The sequence below is a fragment of the Sus scrofa genome, chromosome 12 (genome assembly GCF_000003025.6).
Source record: "Sus scrofa isolate TJ Tabasco breed Duroc chromosome 12, Sscrofa11.1, whole genome shotgun sequence".
In the NCBI taxonomy this organism is placed as follows: domain Eukaryota; kingdom Metazoa; phylum Chordata; class Mammalia; order Artiodactyla; family Suidae; genus Sus; species Sus scrofa.
In genome coordinates this window covers 39,001,693-39,021,408 of record NC_010454.4, presented here as the reverse complement: position 1 = coordinate 39,021,408, position 19,716 = coordinate 39,001,693, and the positions used below count along the sequence as shown (strand labels likewise).

Here is a 19,716-nt window from a genome sequence, read left to right as displayed (position 1 = left end):
CTCCTGCCAACCTCTTGACCATCTCCACAGCTTCTACTCCAGCCATGCCAAAATCAGTTTAAGGCGTTCCCACTGTGGCTCAGCAGGTTAAGAACCTGACCAGTGTCCATGAGGATGCAGGTTTGATCCCTGGCCTTGCTCAGTGGGTTAAGGATCCCACATTGCCATGAGCTGCACTGTAGGTCAAAGACGTGGCTCGGGGATCTGGCATTGCTGTGGATGAGGCATAGGTCAACAGCTGCAGCTCCAATTTAACCCCTAGCCTGGGAATTTCCACATGCAGTGGGTGTGGTCCTAAAAAAAAAAAATAGAGGTTTAATATGGGAAGTTTTTACTAAGTCCTCTCTCAGTCCCCACCTCCAAAATGAAGTAATAGCTTCCTCTTCTCTGCTGCTGTGGTACTCTAGTTGTAATTACTGTTTTACCTATTTCTCTCCTTAGGCTATAAGGACCTGAAGACAGTCTTTCATATGTATGTGGGTGTATATATATCTTTCATATATATTTATATATATGTAGTACGTAGCCCATGGTATATAGTTAACACAGGTTTGTTGGATGAATATATTGTACTATGAAGGTTACAAACCAAATTTATCAAATCGATGGTTCATTCCTCTGGGAGAAAACTCTCCCAGCAGATGAATTTGAAGTTTGGGCACAAAAGGTGTTTTTTTTTTTTTTTCATTTTCAAAAAAAATTTTATTGAAGGATAGTTGATTTACAGTGTTGGTTTCAGGTGTACAACAGAGCAAATCAGTTATACATACACATGTAACCATTCCTTTTCAGATTCTTTTCCCATATGGGTTATTGCAAACTATTGAGTAGGTTTCCCTATGCTAGTCAGTAGATCCTTATCACGTACCTATTTTTTATATATAGTGGTGGGCATATGTTAATCCCAAACTCCTAATTTATCCTCCACGCCTGCATTTTTTCCCCTTTTGGTAACCGTAAGTTTGGTTTCAAAATCTTTGAGTCTGTTTCTGTTTTGTGAGCACAGAAAGCTTTAAGATGGTGCCCAGATCTGAGTTATATGGGATGTGAGCAATTTTATGTTATTGTCTCCACATAATAGTTTACTTTCATATGCAGCCATATTTTGCAGATTTTTCTTCTTCAGTTCTGGCTTGACTTCTACGATGCTTTCCTCGCATGAAAATATTTTGCTCATGTCTAAGAATCCACACTTGGTGTTTATTTTTTCATTCAGAAACATGTAGCATCTGCTATGTGCCAGACATTGGGGTAGGCACTAGAAATACAGAAGCAAAAAGCAGTTCCTGCTCTATAACTAAAGAAGCTTAGTTTTATGTGGGTGTTTATATTATCTAATAAAACTCTCCTAAAATTGCTCTGTCACTGATGTGTGTGTGTTCACATTGAATGAATCCCCTAGTTTATGATAGTGTATATTCCATATTGTGAGTAAGATATTTGTTAAAAGCATGACAGAGTTGTTAAGCCTACGTGAAACTGCTTTGGGTGGCATTCTTTTTTTTTGTTGTTTTTTTTGTTTTGTTTTGTTTTGTTTGTTTTGTTTTGTTTTTTTGATGGGTGGCATTCTTAAGCAAAAATGGGCATTAGTTATCAGAGAAGATGAAAAGGCAAGTAAGATAGTAGGAGGAGCTGGAGTGGAGAGTTTTGTCGTCTGTGAAAAAAATGGCATTAGTTAAGGATGACACCAGTTATGGGATGCTTTATGATTTATGACATAGTCTATAAGGCATTTTAGAAATGAGTGGCATGGTGAAAGTGATTGTTGCTACTGTGTTTGGTATAAATGTAGCTTCCATGGTAATCCTGTTGTGCGATTAGGAGAGGTGTACTCTGGGTTTAGAGTTACAGATACTGAAAAGTGTATATCTGAAAAATTGGTTGGGCTCGGTGTGAAACTCATGTCCAAGTCAAAGGAGGAACAGCCTTGATCCGGCATGAAAGGGCACCTGGAGGAGGGCAGCATCATTCATTTATCCATTGAGAAAATACCGTGTGCCGGCACCAGGGAGCCTCGTATAATGAACAAAGCAGACTTGGTGCACTGATGATAGACTAGTTCAAGATGGATTGAGGTTGTAGGGGGTTTGAGTTGGTTTATTTTCCTCTTTTTTTTTTTTTTTTTTTTTTTTTTTGCTTTATGCGGCCACACTTGTGACATAAGGAGGTTCCAATTGGAGCTGTAGCTGCCGACCTACACCACAGCCACAGCAGTGTCGGATCTTTAACCCACTGAGTGAGGCCAGGGATTAAACCTGCAACCTCCTGATTCCTGGTCAGATTTGTTTCCGCTGCACCATGACGGGAACTCCAGTTTATTTTCTTTTTCTCTTTAAATGGGTGTATTTAGCTGAGTGAACAACTAAGTAAAATCATCTGCAACAGCCACATGGAGTAACTGCAAGATATAAATGATACACGAGAAAAAAAATCAAAACACTTTTTTTGGTGGCTGAATTCTTTAAAGTCTTATCTTGATAGAATGCAGGTTCTTAAATTTTAAGACAATAAGCTTCAGAGTTCCTGTTGCGGCTCAACAGGTTAAGAACCCAACCAGTATTTACGGAGTACCTGTCGAGGCTCAGTGACTAACGAATCCGACTAGCATCCATGAGGATGCAGCTTCGATCCCTGGCCTCGCTCAGTGGGTTAAGGATCCAGTGTTGCCATGAGCTGTGGTGTAGGTTGCAGACACGGCTCGGATCCTGCATTGCTGTGACTGTGGTGTAGGCCAGCAGCTACAGCTCTGTTTGGACCCTGAAACCCAGGAACTTCCATATGCCTCGGGTATGGCCCTAAAAAGCAAAAAATAAAAAGAAAAGAACCCAACTGGTATTTATGAGGATGCTAGTTCTATCCCTGTTCTTGCTTGGTGGGCTAAGGCTCTGATGTGGCAGTGAGCTGTGGTGTAGGTTGCAGATGTGGCTTGCATCCCGCATGGCTGTGGCTGTGGCATAGGCCAGCAGCTGCAGCTCCTATTCGACCCCTAGCCTAGGAACTTCCAGTTGCCCCAGGTGTGGCCCTAAAAAGAGAAAGGACAAAACAAAACAATATGTGTTTCTAGTTGACTACCTTTCATTAATATTAAAGAGTAAAAAATAATCATTTTCATGTTTGAAATGGATACTTGCTTTAACTGGCATAAACACTTGTGTGGTAATTATAGCTTTTTTCAATTAATGATAACTTCAGGGAAAGAACTAGAATGAATTATTCCTTTGTAATATGCGTAAAATTACAGTCTAAGTCATAGCTTTTTTTGAATCGAATTTTGTTGACTTCAATCAAGTAGTACTTCATTATCCCAAAGATCTTTTATTTTTCTCCAATTCTGAAAATAATTTTTAAATTAATATTAAATTAAATGTCACATTTAATAGAAGATTTTACCATGGACTTTAAAGGATTATAGCTAATGCTGGCGAGTCATGAAAAACAAATAGATTGTTCAACTTTGTGGGGGTTTTTTCCTAAAGACATTAATTATCTTTATTCCTATGTGATATTCAGTTCAATGAGTTGTAGTTTAATTACTTATGGAACTTTAAAAAATCCACCTATACTGAATAGTTGATGACCTGTTTGTCAGGATCAAATATGTAGCAGCTGTTTGGTGGGATGTGAAATTACAATATCTGAAGGCACCAAGTCCTCCAGCACTGTAGATGCCCATTAGCATGCATGTGCCAGAGCTGGGGATTTTTTTACTTGCTTGTAGGCTGCTGATAAGAAGATTTAAATGACTGTGGAAAGATTTTGGCTCCGGGGCAAAGAACTCAATAGAAATCCATTTATATAACTTGTGTGTATGGTATTGAATGACACAATCTAGTAGTGGAATGTAGTCATTCATATGTAAAGGTTGGTTCTTCCAGGGAGCTGCCTGAGTCTGATAAGGGGGGAGGGAAAAAGCAGTGCTTTTATAGTTTGTCTTTAAGCCTCCCGAGAATTACCCACAGAGATACTACTCATTACACTATTTTTCCATCCAGCAGGGAAATGTGTCCACAGGCAAAGGTATCTTTATCTAATTTTGAAGTGATTGTCGCTTTGCTGCAAAGATAGCTTCTGGAACTGTTGATGTGATCCTTGTAAAAATGCAAATTGTGTTAACTCTACTGCTGCTTATCAGATGTGTGAACTTCTGCCAGTAAGCAATGCAGTGATCAAAAGAAGGACATTTACATCTTGGCTTGAACAGCATTTCAGAAATAGATTTTTATCTTAACTATTCCACCTCTGCATTCTGAACCCATTTTAGAGAATAATTTAAATTAAGGTTAACATAATTTACTTTGAAACTTTGGGTATACCTATCTTGGAGCAGTTCACTTTTACAGTTTTATGGATCTAAGTTTAAAATTTCAGGAGGTCATCATTCTGTAGTAACTTTTTTTTTTTTTTTTTTTTGTCTTTTTGCCATTTCTTGGGCTGCCCTCACAGCACATGGAGGTTCCCAGGCTAGGGGTCGAATCGGAGCTGTAGCCACTGGCCTACGCTACAGCCACAGCTACTCGGGATCCTAGCCGCATCTGCGACCTACACCACAGCTCACAGTAACGCGGGATCCTTAACCCACTGAGCAAGGCCAGGGATCGAACCCCAAACCTCATGGTTCCTAGTCAGATTCATTAACCACTGAGCCACGACGGAACTCCTATAGTAACCTATTTCTAATGCCATTCCAACGGTTTTTATGGCTTAACGATGATTGGATGGTTAGTATGAATCTGACCTCTCTTCAAATAATCAAGAAAAGAATTATCAATTGAGTACTGTTTAAATATATTTTTTCAAGGAAAAGGATTTTGTCTTGTGTCATTTGTGGTGTGCCTATGTTCTAACTTTTAAAGCAGAGAGTCATGAGTTTTAACTAGGTACTTGTGTGCCATTTTAACTCTCAGTTCCTCCTTGATGATAATAACCGGAGACAGTGTTTTAGTCATCAAGAAATACTTGTTTTTCCCTTTTAGTGCCCCTTCTTTGTTGATGCCACTTCCTGGAACTAAAGCATCAGCTTCAATGGATAAATATGCTGTGTTTAAAGGAATTGCAGCTGACAAGTCCTCTGAAAATACTGTTCCTTTTGGAGGTAAAAACAGTTCATAAATTCATAAGCCTATGACTGTAAATCTTTTGTCTTTATGGTGACCTTTTATGGTCAGTGTCCTTGACTTGTGATCTCAAAGTTCCTAACTTCAATTGAGCTTCTGTCTTTTCATCATAGAACCTGGTGATAAATATAGTGCTTTCAGAGAACTCGAACAGACAGCAGAGACTAAATCTTTAGGTAAGTTTTTGATTCCTTAAATGGATAAATTATTTCAGTTTTTTAACAAAAGAGATTTTTATGGTTCTTTCAGTGACATCCCAAACATTTTGTTGAGTGTGTGGTTGATTTGTTTCGTTTTGGCTCTGGAAATTACAAGGAAGGAAAATGTTGGTTCAGTTATTGGAAATTATTTTCTAAAACTTAGGGCAAACCCTAAATGGATGCAATTTCCTTTGAAGATAGTGTATTGCCCTTTCACCAGAAGCCTTCAAACCAAATTAGACTCCTGTGACCACTCTTGTAATGCTCAACAAGATTTGAACTGTTGGCAGTGCAGCAATCTGTGGACTCTGCAAAAGGCAGCAACCAGTTTTTCACTCCTCAAGATTTTCAAAATTGGCTGTAACTTAATGAGATGAAATTGGAGGGGTTTACGTGCCTATGTGGTTCCATCCCTGATAGAAGAGTGGAAGGGCATATAGAATGATAATTTGAGAGCCATGTATGTAAAGACTGAAAATTATATTGGTGGCTAAATCCCACTAGAAATCTGATGGGTAGGGTTTAGATCATCCATTGGTCAAAGGATGTCCTGCCAAGCTTAACCACGCATGCTGTGAAATGTGTGTGCTCTACTGAGGTTTTCTTCCCAGACAAGTACCACATTCTACCTTTGTCTCTTGAACACTCAAATATGGAATATCTTCCACAATCATTTGTTGTCACCCTTTTGACCAAGGAATGGGATAGGAGTGGGGAGGTGGGGGAGGTTATGGAAAGTTGAGAGGTACGTGTGGAAGCTAAAGTAGAACGCGTACTCTTAAATATCTCTAAAAATACTCAATTTTTTATGGCTCTTAGATTACAGAAATGTTTCCTTGTGTTTCATTCTAGCCTTTAGGATGTAATAACTTTCTCCCTTGGTGCCTATATTAGGTCCTAGGAGTTAAGTTTCTAAAGAAACTTTTGGTTTGTTAATTTGCCATTTACTCAGTGACAAATGCTTTCATCAACTCTTGGGCCAAGGCAAGTTTGGAGTAAAGAACACGGTTTAATATCACAATTCTTTATGTTCTCTGGTGTTAGTGATGAGATGTGTATTATTCCTGGATAACACAGTGGTGCCACAAGAACGTAAGCGGTACCATAGCCCTAACAGAATCCTAGATTGTTGTAGCCATTGTTTTGTGCTGCTTTCATTCCCTTCTTATCTTTAACTCGAAGGCCTTCCAGGTACAGATGCCAACTTTGTTCATTTCAGGAGAATATATTTTATTCTGCTCTCATTAAATATACGTCGGACTGGAACTTCCCTAGTGGCCTAGAGGTTAAGGATCTGGCATTGTCACTGCTGTGGCACAGGTTTGATCCTTGGCCTGAGAACTTCGACATGCCACAGACAGGGCCAGCCCCCGACCCTCTCCGAAATACATTGGACTGGCTTCATCAGTGTTGGTGTCTTAGAATTTATGGAGACTCATAGAATTACGGTCAGAGCTATAGTTTCTTAAGTCCAGATGACAGAGTTTAATAATATTGCCTTTATTCTACCCCTACAGTTTAAACCATAAGTTAAAATAGATGAGGAAAGCGCGCACACACACACACACACACACACACACACACAAAGAAACGACACTTACTGAAGTTTTCTCAAAAAGTGATTTCTGGAGTTCCCGTCGTGGCGCAGTGGTTAACGAATCCGACTGGGAACCATGAGGTTGCGGGTTCGGTCCCTGCCCTTGCTCAGTGGGTTAATGATCCGGCGTTGCCGTGAGCTGTGGTGTAGGTTGCAGACGCGGCTCGGATCCCGCGTTGCTGTGGTCTGGCGTAGGCCGGTGGCTACAGCTCCGATTGGACCCCTAGCCTGGGAACCTCCATATGCCACAGGCGTGGCCCAAGAAATGGCAAAAAAGACAAAAAAAAAAAAAAGTGATTTCTTTTGAAATGTTTTTAGGGCCTCGAAAGTAGCAATTAGAGAGGGAAGCTTATGAGGACTCAGAAGTCGGCTAAGAAGCTACCCATGAACTCTAATATATGCTTAATGTACCTTTTCATTATAAACAAGCTTCCAGTGACTGCAGCTAATTTGTTTGTCCCCAAATGCCCTTTGTTTTTGAACTTGTAAACCCACCCATTTTTATTTCTTTTTAACCCTTTCACTCAGCTTACATTTCTAATGGAAACCTTTACAATTCACCAGTAAGTTTAGTTTGCTGTGACTTTTTTTCAAAACAATAAAGAAAAACTTGTCAATTTCACAGATATTTTAAAGCAGCACATCAAAAATTTAGACTGTGGAGTTCCTGTTGTGGCGCAGTGGTTAACGAATCCGACTAGGAACCATGAGGTTTTGGTTTTGGGTTCAATCCCTGGCCTTGCTCAGTGGGTCAAGGATCCGGCATTGCCGTGAGCTGTGGTGTAGGTTGCAGACACAGCTCGGATCCCGCATTGCTGTGGCTCTGGTGTAGGCCGTTGGCTACGGCTCCAATTCGACCCCTAGCCTGGGAACCTCCATATGCCTCGGGAGTGGCCCTAAAAAAGGCAAAAAGACCAAAAAAAATTTTTTAAAAATTAGACTGTGACAAAATTGGCTGCTTATTACCTTTTTATTTACAAAAATAATACAAATATTATCAATGATATACTTGCCTAAAATTTTAGGGCAATTTTTTAAGTTTTATATCTGCTTCTCCTGTCGGTTTGTGAAATTGACTTTTGTTTTATTAGTGGTTTATGTAAAAACATAAAATAAATTCTGAATCCTGTTCCTTTTTCTAAAATTTCCCTAATAATATTAAATAGATCTCTCTGCACTGGTAAATTTGGCTGGTGAATTGGTTAAGCGTCTGAGCAAGGCCAGGGATCAAACCCACAACCTCATGTTTCCTAGTCAGATTGGTTAACCACTATGACATGACGGGAACTCCCTCAGTTATTTTCTATACTTTTTTCATATGATAAATCAAAGTGTATATCATATTACAAGCACAATATAAAGTCTGTATTATTTTAATGACAATTTAAAGAATTATATTTTGATTTTAAATACATGTTTATGGAGTTCCCTTCATGGCTCGGTGGTTAACCAGCCCAATTAGGATCCATGAAGATGCAGGTTCAGTCCCTGGCCTGGCTCAGTGGCTTAAGGATCCGGCATTGCAGTGAACTGTGGTGTAGGTTGCAGACACAGCTCGAATCCCGGATTGCTGAGGCTGTGGTGTAGACTGCCATCTGTAGCTCTGATTTGACTCCTAACCTGGGAACTTCCTTAAGCCGCATATGTAGCCCTAAAAAGCAAAAAATAAATAAATGAACACGTTTATCGTTCATATGCTTCTGTATCTCATTTTTAGGGAAAAATAGAATTTTTTAAATGGATGAAGAATTAAAGCTTGTATTTTAATTTATAACTCTCCAGAAATAGCACTCATTTTTAAATAATAAGTGATGTTGGTATAGCTTTATTTATATTTATCTCTGGTGTTCATTACTAGTGGATTTTGTTGTTGTTGTTGTTCTTTTTAGGGCTGCACCTGAGGCATATGGAGGTTCCCAGGCTACGGGTCTAATTGGAGATGTGGCCGCCGGCCTATGCCACAGCAACACCAGATCCGAGCCGCATCTGCGACATACACCACAGCTCTCAGCAACACCGATCCTTAACGCACTGAGCGAGGCCAGGGATTGAACCCACGTCCTCATGGATACTAGTCAGATTCGTTTTCTGCTGAGCCGCAATGGAAATGCCAACCTAATGGATTTTATGGAACTATTAGATGACTATTTTATGAAACTTTAGGCGCTGTTAGAAAACTGAGATCATCTGCATCCTACCTCATACCTGTAAGTGATAACATTACTATGATAATAAAGAAGAGAAACCCTATTAAGATCCATGGGTCCAGATTTTTATCAGTATCTTAACTGCATTTCTTTATTGATGAGAAATACCTTGGTACCTATTTTCTCTAACTTAAAAAATAATAATAATAAAAATTCTGTCAGTAATCCCATCCTCAGAGTAGCACAATATAAACTAAAGTTTAAAACCAGTTCTTGAAATTTTTAAAAATGGAATTGGTATTCAAATCCCTTTTAGTTTTAATAAATAAGTACTGATTGGTACAGCGTGATGGCCGATTTTAAGAAAAGCCCAAGTACTCATGGATTTTTTTTATAAGATTCTTCTTAGTTGTCGGAGAGTATGATGAGAAACTATAATGTGCCCTTAGCAAAAATGCATTGCAAATAAGTAGATGCTTTTTCAATAATTTTCATCAGAGTTCTTCAAATTAATGCCTCCATACATTTAAGCAAAATCACATAGTGTCTAACCATGTGCTCTAAGTGCCAGGTTGAATAGAGTACTATACATCCTAAATGCTACATGTGGGATTTCTCATAATATTTCATTGGTACCTATGATTTTTTTTTTCTGATTGATCACAACATAGCACATTTTATCTTTAAAGGGCCACTATTTTAATACGCCTCTCTTCATGAACCTTCAGCTCCTATTTCTCATTCTTCCATATGCTTGGCTGGCTAGGCATAATGAAAAAAGTCCCAAGAGCAATGCTTTTGGCTAGCTGGAAGCTCTGGCACCAACAGACATCTCACACTGAAATGAGCAAATGAAAGCAGTACCGTTAGGCGCACTCAGTTTGATTTGTATTTATTTCCCTATCACTAGCCTTTAGTGTGGAAACGAAAGGATATTCGATAGGGTCATTATTAGACTATGGTTAAATAACGTCAGGCCAGTGAGGGAAAGGTCTGTAATGTGCTTATAATTTAATCTGCTTTGCATTATATGCTTTTCAGCTCAGCGGTTTTCTTTGTTTTTTTCTTTCAGGGGAAAACTTTGCAGAATTCAGATCTGCGGGAACTGATGATGGTTTCACCGATTTTAAAACTGCCGATAGTATCTCACCACTAGAGCCACCCACAAAAGACAAAACTTTTCCAGCAGCCTTCCCCTCAGGAACTATCCAACAGAAACCACAGACCCAAGTGAAAAATCCTCTGAACTTAGCAGACCTAGACATGTTCTCCTCAGTTACCTCCAGCAGCGAGAAACCATTGTCCTTTTCAACTGCATTTAGTGCATCAAAATCCGTTTCCACACGACCCCAGCCAGCAGGTTCTGCTGCAACTATGACAGCATTGGCATCAACTAAAACTTCTAGTTTGGCTGATGATTTTGGAGACTTCAACCTTTTTGGAGAATATTCTAGTCCAGCATCTATTGGGGAGCAGGATGACTTTGCAGATTTTATGGCTTTCAGTAATAGTTCTCTTTCCTCTGAGCAGAAGTCAGATGACAAATATGAGGCCCTTAAAGAGGAATCTAGTCCTGTCCCTCTAACCAGCAGTGCGAGCAGCACCGGGAAGAGTGGACAGAACTCAGCTGCCATGTCCACCAAATACGATGTCTTCAAACAGCTCTCTCTGGAAGGACCGGGACTAGGTGTTGAAGAGCTGAAAGAGAACACTCCTTCAGGAAAGAGCGATGATGACTTTGCTGACTTCCACTCCAGCAAATTGTCCTCCATGAACTCGGACAAATCCCTGGGAGAGAAAGCAGTGGCTTTCAGACACACCAAAGAAGATTCAGCTTCGGTGAAGTCCCTGGATCTCCCTTCCATCGGGGGCAGCAGCGTCGGCAAGGAGGACTCTGAAGATGCGCTCTCTGTTCAGTTTGACATGAAACTGGCTGATGTGGGAGGCGATCTTAAGCATGTCATGTCTGATAGCTCTTTGGATTTGCCAACAGTTAGTGGCCAGCATCCTCCTGCTGCAGGTGAGGAATTGGTGAGATTGCTCTGGTGATGGTGATGTAGATTTCACAGGTGGTTCTGTGGGTGTTAACTGAGTAAGGCTCTGGCTCCTCCCCTTTACGAAGGTCAAATAATTAACCTCTTCCTTGCCAGTCCCCTTAAAGCAGTGTTAAATTTGAGTCTATGGATACTTGGCTATATGGAGACCATACACACTATGGAACTCAGATTGGATAGCTAAAATATTTTTACGTTTGAAATCGAACACCACCTTGGTCTTAGAGGCACATCAAAACCCATTGCTCAACGAACGCCACATGGCCAGACATTTTGTAAGGATTTTTGCGGTGTCGGTGATATTCCTCCATGTCTGTGAGTGAGGTCAGTGTTTCCTTCTTTTTTCTTCTCTTGGGTATATTTGGCTGCTGCCAATAGACTATCTGGTTTGGTTTGCAGGAACTGACTCTTGTTAAGCCAGGAAAGTAAACTGTCTAGCCATTTGTCCTCCTGTTTGCCACGTCCCTACAAGAGAAGAAGAGGGAGAGAGCTTGTGCGTGCGGGCCCCGCGAGCCCGGTCCGGCAAGGAGGAGGGCCTGTGTTGTTGATGGAATTCAGGCACGGTTTTCAGTGTTAACTCCATTACTGAAGTGTTAGATGGTAACAAACTTGTAGATGGTAGACTAGGGTAATTACTAACTTTCTTATAAAATGTTGGGAAACATCTTAGAAGGGAGCCCTCTTAAAAGTCCGTAATGGATTGACATGTAGCAGTATAGTCTCTAGTCCAACTTCCTGTCAGAAAAACTAGATTCCCAAGTGTCCTAGTTTTTACTTTGTTTTGTTCTCTGATATGTATATAGAAAGATAAACCTATTTTGTGGCCTTTAATAATGAGAAATATCTCAGCATTATTGTACTCTTCCAGAAAATGCATTACGCGTGTGAAGGGTTTGCTGTCATTTAGCTGGCGAGGGACGCGTAGGTCACACCCACGTGTACAGACGCAGGCAGAAATCGTGAAGCGTGATGGCTTTTGCATCCATCACGTTGGTAAGACAGAAAACAAAATGCCTCCATCCCCGGGCGATGGAAGTGTTGGAGGTCTTCAAGGGGGCGCTGGATCAGGAGCATGGTATTGGGGGAGTGGTGAGCTCCACGGGCTGCTTCTGAGGCCTTGGCCAAGTGCAGTGGGCTGGCCGCAGGGCTCCTGGGGCCCCTGCCTGTCCACTTCTTTTTTTTTCTTCCCCCCCACACTTTTCTTCAGATGTTTTCTTGTTATTTTGCTGCTGTTTGTTTGCTAGAGTGATTTTTGTTGCTCTTTTTTGTATGAGCTGCTTGAGTTCACAGCAGTTGATTGCAAAATGCTCCATTTTCTGAACAATAACACTGGCTTTTTATTTAGTAGTCTCATCACATGTATACTAGCCTTTTTGGACTCTGAAGAAGTTGTTAATTAGAAGCTATTTTTCTGAAAGTGAATCTATATTCTTTCACAGTGCCAAGCTAGATGTCTTTATGAAAGAGTCAAATCTGGGTTTGGGTTGTCTTTTTCTTTTCTCCCCACCCCCCCATTCATGGGTGGGAGGGTGGTTGGTTGGTTTTGTGACTGAGCTTGTTCTGATTGATCTGTTAAAATAATCTTCTGTGCTCATGTCCTTTTATGTATGTTTGGAACATTCCCAGCTTGGAACCTGTAATGTTCAAACCAAGTTTCTCCAGTTTGAGGATACTGACAAGAGCAGATTTGTTCCCTGCCTTTGATCTGTAAACCTCCCCTCTGAAAGGAGCAGTATCCCTTTAGAGTGGTTGTTAAAAGGGGTTGATGTCTGACCAATGAACTATATCGTTCCTGAGCAACACTGCTGTGTAAAAACTGTATTGGAGAGGGTAAAACGGCAGGGGCTTCTCCAGCGCAATTTGGTTTTACTTTATCCTCATGTCAACTGCAGTATCTCTTGCTCTCTTAGTTTGATGGTTAAGGTACTTGTTGTTGGAAAAATAAGACGGGGGCTGATGGAGAGAGAGTAAAACCCAGTAGATGGTTATCTCTGGACCTTGATCTTGTCTGGAAACCCTAACTTAACTCTGAAGGGGATACTGTCTCTTTTAATTCTCGCCTTGTATGAAAGGTAGATAATACTAATAACATTGCTTGATTTCTCTGCATATTATTACATTTAACCCTTTGAGCCCTTGCTGCATATAATTTCAACTAGGCTGCCTTTGTCCCCCCAAGTAAATTGAATCTCTCAGCACTGAAGCATCTTGATGTGCAGTCATTAAGATCATCTGGTTTTGTTGGCAGCAAGAGCTGACCCTCATTTGTGATACTCAAAGGGTTAGCAAGACTTCTGTAGCTACCTGCCTACCTACCTACCTGTAAAGTAGCTTCTTCTTTGACATTGAAAATCTTTGTATTTTAATCAGAGCCTATCATTATTTTTTTGGCTGCTTTTCTGATGTCCTTTTTTCAATTTAGACATTTTCTGTGTGAATGTGCCTTTTCAAACTTGCTTTGGTATATTCCTCTGCAAATACTGATCTGCATGCTTATTCTGATGACTTTTTTTTCCAGCTCTTCTGTACCACTCTCTTTTGTGATCTGTAAGTCCTATGTTAATAAATAATTCTTTGGCATATTTTGAAAGTGTGGGGATGTGTGTAATTTGTACTTTTCCAGGTTTAGACCAAAGAAATCCCTGGTCTACATCAAGCTTAAACCCTCCTGTGGTCAGAGGGTGTTTTTTTCCTTTTTGTTTATTTCGTTTTCTCAAACCCTTTTCTCCTAAGAAAGTATTGGTACATTTTAGCCTTTTCCCCTCCTAGTTCCACTGATTCTAAATTTTTAACATGGCACTGGATTACAATTTCAAAAAAAAAAAAAAGTGTAAACCTTACACTACGTTACGTAATAGCGAGGGAGAAATTTTAGGCCTTTCTTCTAGTGGTGAACCTCATTAGTGAACATCTCCGAGCCTCTCCCCTGGGAGTCACGCCACGAGGAGAGGGGAAGAACTAAGAGTTTAGTGTTGGGGAAAGAGGGTCGCTTGTGTTACTAACTAGGTATCTGTTAAGATTAGTTTAAATGATCACATGGTGTTGAGATGGGCTTCTGAGCAGAGTAGACGTAAACTGACTTTAGATTGATAATCTCTGTCATGGAAAGTGTTCAGTGTTCATACTAGGAAGTCTTCAAGGCTGCACTGGGTTGGAGTTGGAGGTCAGGTACTCCACCCTCTAATTGTAGAGCTGTTGCCTGTCCAACCTCAGAAGGTATTAGGACGCCACCCTCTGTCTTTTTAACTTAGTCCGTAAAGCAAAGTTCTTCAAACAGTTTTAGGGAATGTCTCAGGCAGAGTAGGCTTTAAACTCTTCATTTTTAAGAAAACAATTTTAGAAGGACCCACAAAAGTTAGCAACAAGAGGGGCCAAATTTGGAATTTAGTTTCCAGTGTAGAGTCTGATAATAGTGAAAAACCTTGGGAATAAACACTGTTGTTTTTCAGATCAGAAACCCAAGACCAACTTAAAAACAAAGAGAACCTTGGGGGAAAAGGTTGTTTCCATGGTACAATTTTTTTTTTCTTATGTTTTGAAGCTTTCATTGTTCCTTCTTTTTAAAAATTTGAGGCAGAAAGGAAATTAAACCATTGAAGGTGAGGATATTAAATAGGATTTCTGAGCGATTACTTGCAATATCTGAAATATGCCATTTGAGGTGAAAAAAATGCATATTAGGGTTTAGATTAACTCTTAGAAAATCTAGGTCTGCCATTCAAACTGTCGTCTTTTCCAGAGCATAATGCTTTAGAATGTTGAATAGCATTTGGTTTCCAGAACCTGGTATAAACGTATGATGTTGTAATGAGAAGGTACACTAACTCATTTGGAAGAAAGATATTTTGGTGTAGCCGCTAATAATACCAGTTGCCCTCCATCTGGGATTTTCTGGTTCCATGTATAGGACCAGTCCTGTGGTGGCTTTGACTAAGGAATTTCTTTGTCAGTGGAATTATCTTGTGCTGGATTGGTGCATCTGGGACTATTTTAACTCCCTTCTTCATGTGAGCAGGGTGCAAGAAATGACAATGGAGTTGTGCATAAAATGTAATCCCATTCACAAATTGATCGGTTAGTGTTTCCAGAGTGAGATAATTTTTAGGGAGGCAGTTTTAATAATATAGATAATAATATAAACTTGCCATCAAGACTTGAAGAACTTTATAGTCTTTAAGTTCCAACAAACAAATACTGTTTTGTTTATCCCCGTGCCAAGTTAAAGTAAGATATGGTTGGTGCCTAATTTCACACAGCAGTACCGGAGAAATTATGCAAATATATTTACATTTTACAGTCTATTTTTCACATTAAAATCCCTGCTGATTTTTAAAAGTAGCTTATCAACATGAAGAGGATACTGGTAATGTCAAAGCAGCTAAGCTAAATCCTAAAATAACTCAAAGAATCAAACTGTTTATTTTTTTTAAAGTGCTGCTTCCAGGTTTGTTTTTCCATCAGTTGAGTACTTTTGATAAGTGGTTCTGGAGAATGTCGGCCCGGGAGCTGTATAGGGTGATGTGTTTATAGTGTCATATAAATAGGAGGGTCTCCTGGGTGCTGCCCTCCCCCCTTGCATGGCCCAAAGCCTCCAGTTGTAATTGACATCTTCTGTGCTCATTCGAAGGTTTTTTGATGAGCTTTTTTATTGATGGCCACAAGCAATCCCACTGCAGATCTTGACACTATTCCTTGGCCTTCCAGCCTCCTCTGACTGCAAATATCCACAGGATTGCCACCTTTCTTTATGGAACTTAAAGCACTGACCCCAAAACCCACAGATATTTACCAATAGCCTTCCCAGCATTTAAACTGTAGATTTAATACAAATCTATCAAGTCAGTACAAATGAAGAATGGGGGGGTTCTATGCAGATTGGAAAACACTAGAAGGCTATTATACAGCAGCATTTTGTGGCCTTTCATGTTACACTGTGGTCACTTTCATTCCTGTTTTCTTCAACAACACTTATCAGAGTGTTTGACCCTTAGAGGACACAGTTGGACCAGGTTCTGTAGTTACTAGAGAATGTGAGTATGCTGAACTCAGAAGGTAGCATAAGGCCAGGAATGGAAAGACATCCAAGTGTATGAATATTTCATGATTTACTTTGGTAAATGGAGTTTGGATTAAATCAGTATTGGAAATTAAAAGCTCTTTGGTCACTTTAGTCTGATGACCATTTGTATTGCTAGGGAATGGCGGAATTTGCACAGGTACCTCTTTTTTTCTTAACTCCTTTCTCAAAAGCCAGTAACTCTTAAATCACCTGGGCATATGCTAACAGCTTTAGAAAATGCCCATGGCAATCAGTATGGCCTTCTGTGTCCTATTGTGGCAGCTCACATTCTTTGTTCCAGGAAATACCTTGTTTTCATGTACAATGGATTACGAAGGGATTTGAGTTGAGGTTTCTGGAAGAGACTGATAGATTTCTTGCTTATGCTGGCAAGTGACCCCATGTCCTTATTTAAGACCCATGACGGAAAGCATATTGTATAGTTTATTCTTTTGGCCTCAGTAATAGGACATTGCTGGTTGCAAACAAATACATACATTAAAGCACACATTTTGACATACCATCAGTGTGCGATTGCAGTTCAACCTAGCACAGCCGAAGAGTTATCCGGTAGAATTGGAAATTTGATGGTGATTCTCTGTTCCTTTTATTGCATCCATTCCGTTTTCCTTTTTCTCTTGCAATTTTCAGAATTCAGCTATCAAATTGAAAACCCACCTACAAAATAAAATGTGGGTAATTCCATGTTATTTTTCCAGACAGAGCTTCTGTTACTCTTACTGTAGTTCCTGTAGAATCTTCGATATTTTTAAGATCATGCAATGCGTAGAAAACAGAACTGTGAACATGGGAAATGAAGCATTTTCTTGATTTAACCTGCCCTCCGTGAACTGATTTACTATCTTTTTCTTATAAAATGGTTTACTAGTATTCACCATGCCAGAAAATATTACTCTATTTATATACTGTTTATAAATGGGAAAGTTTAAGAATACAGTGTTCTCATGTTCCTTTTGCAATAGCAGTGCTTCCTTATGAGTGCAAATGAATTGTACTTCAGTGAATTTTTTTATACTATATAGCCAATAAATAGGCAAAAGTAAAACTTAAAAATCAGCTTTGAAGTTCCCATTGCAGCTCAACTAGTATCCATAAGGATGTGGGTTCAATCCCTGGCCTCGCTCGGTGGGTTAAGGATCCAGCATTGCCACAAGCTGCAGTGTAGGTTGCAGATGTAGCTCAAGTCTGGTGTTGCTGTGGCTGTGGCGTAGGCTGGCAACTGCAGCTCCAATTTGACCCTAGCCTGGAAACTTCCATATGCCACAGGTGCAGCCCTGAAAAGAAAAAAATTTTTTGAAACTTTTTTTAAAAATCAGTTTTGAGACTTGACTTTCATATATCCTGTATAATTACTCTTTACTTTTTAAAATATAAAATATTTCATTTTTTGTCTTTCCATGTGTGTTGTTCCAAAAGGCAAGAAGTTATGTTTGTCATTTTTAATAAAACTAAGATTTTTTTGAAGACCTGTATTATTATAAGAGTAGTTAAAAGCTCTTCAGCTAATGTATTCTCTTATTGAATACAATGACTTTTACCTGATTATATTAAAGTCATTTCTGGTTTTTGTTTGTTTTTTTTAAACTTTTTTTTTCTTGTTGCATAATTGCACAAAAGGGTCTTTTTATTACCATAGCAATCTGGCTGTAATAGTTGAACAAGAGCTTAATTTTTATTAAATTTATCTTTGGCCTCTAGGAAAATTGCTACCCTTTTAGTACATGAAATTCTGGGAATGGTTCAAAATATAGCTTCTTCAGAGAGCTTTCTGGTAGGGTCTAATAATAAAAATACTCATGTTGGGAAACATTCTTCTGAATGTACCCCTTGAAGACTCCTCTTGTGTTTAACTGCATCTGCTCCTGATTGAATTTCACCTCACCTGAGTCAGGACACCTTCTGATCCCTTTAAATAGTGAAGAAAGCAAACACGAGCTAGAGACTAGTTTCATTCATTCTAAACTGTACATTTTTCACCTGCACCTTTTTATTCCCTCCCGGTTAGTAGGCTAAACTCGAAGGCTACCCTTTGCACTACAGAATTTTAAAAGATATATTGTTCTGTGAAAGTTACCAGCTTTTCACTGGCTGGCATTTTTTTTTTTTTTATATCTCAGGTTTTCCATTTGTATTCGTTTAATACCCTGTTTTTCCTCAGAGGGTTGAGAGAGAGAGAGATTTGGGGTATACTGTTAGAAGACCATGTCAAGGGCCCCTTCCCTCTTATAAACTGGGCAGCATTGCTGTGTAAGCGAGACAAAATGAACCTGACCCAGGGTTGGACACCTGTTGACCGAGTTAGGAAAATTTGGGTCCCAGCACTTTTGAGCATTTTCCTTACAAGCCATGTTTGTGGTGTCCGAGAGGGAGTCATATGTTTGGCCATCTTACCTTACATATAATGACTGAAATGAAACTACAAGCCTCTCAGCCAGACTGAAGGGACAGTGCTGCTGGGGAGGTGGCTTCTCAGCACCAGCCTTACTCAGCCTCCCCTGGTTTTGCTTTATGAAAATGAGTGAGCACCTTTCCCTGCTAAGACCGCTAAAATGATGGGCTGACATTTCATTTTTACTTTGAAACAGCTCTATTGTAGGCCTCAAAGCAGCAACTAAATTTGAGGCTAATGGCAACCAATGCTGTATAAAGATCACCAGGCACTGGCCAGGCCCTTTACACACCCGTCATCAGTTAATTTCACAACACAGCCCTTCCAAGTACACCGGCTCTTCTTTTTACAGATAAACAAACCAAGGTTAAGAAGTATTAAATAGCTTGCCTAGGGTCACACAAGGCGTAGATGGGCATTGAATCGAGGTCTGTCTAAATCAAAAACCTATTCTTTGTGCTGTTTTTGTGCCCCCTCTTAAGTTACTTAAACATATGTTAAGAATGTAAAAGGCATCTTCTGCCCCAGCATTTTGTTCTTTTCCTTTTTCCTTTCTTTTAAAATGAGAGGATTAGGAGTTCCCGTCGTGGCGCAGTGGTTAACGAATCCGTCTAGGAACCATGAGGTTGCGGGTTTGGTCCCTGCTCTTGCTCAGTGGGTTAACGATCCGGCGTTGCCGTGAGCTGTGGTGTAGGTTGCAGACGCGGCTCGGATCCCGCGTTGCTGTGGCTCTGGTGTAGGCCGGTGGCTACAGCTCCGATTCGACCCCTAGCCTGGGAACCTCCATATGCCGCGGGAGCGGCCCAAGAAATAGCAACAACAACAACAAAAAGACAAAAGACAAAAAATAAAATAAAATAAAATGAGAGGATTACACATAGTTGAAGGAGAACGAGGAGCCCAGGAGCAGCCAGGCCTTTGGTTCTGTTTTTTTAGGAGCTAAAGTAGTTTAGATTGATTTTTCTTTCCTCACACTCCATCACAGCACTAGGACGTCCCTATTGACCAAAATAACAACTCGGTAAGTAACCGCTTCATTAACAGCTCACACTTGGCCTTGCCTGGAGAGAAACTCGTAGTAATTGATTAAAAGTTAGATAACATGATTATCACTTGAGTTTTGAGAAGCTGTCAA

General features: G+C 40.0%; 1 protein-coding gene across 32 annotated transcripts in view; it reads left to right on the top strand.

Moving 5' to 3' along the window:
* Positions 1-19,716, top strand: part of SYNRG (synergin gamma) — a 95,302-nt gene that overhangs the window by 48,460 nt on the left and 27,126 nt on the right. For all 32 annotated transcript variants that reach the window (XR_002337216.1, XR_002337217.1, XR_002337215.1 and 29 more), the window contains 3 exons: positions 4,974-5,092; positions 5,228-5,290; positions 10,131-11,078. Coding sequence is in view for 28 of the 32 variants with exons in the window: in XM_021067369.1 (XP_020923028.1) it covers positions 4,974-5,092; positions 5,228-5,290; positions 10,131-11,078 (1,130 nt within the window). In the remaining 4 variants the exon portion in view is untranslated. The remainder of the gene's footprint in view (positions 1-4,973; positions 5,093-5,227; positions 5,291-10,130; positions 11,079-19,716) is intronic.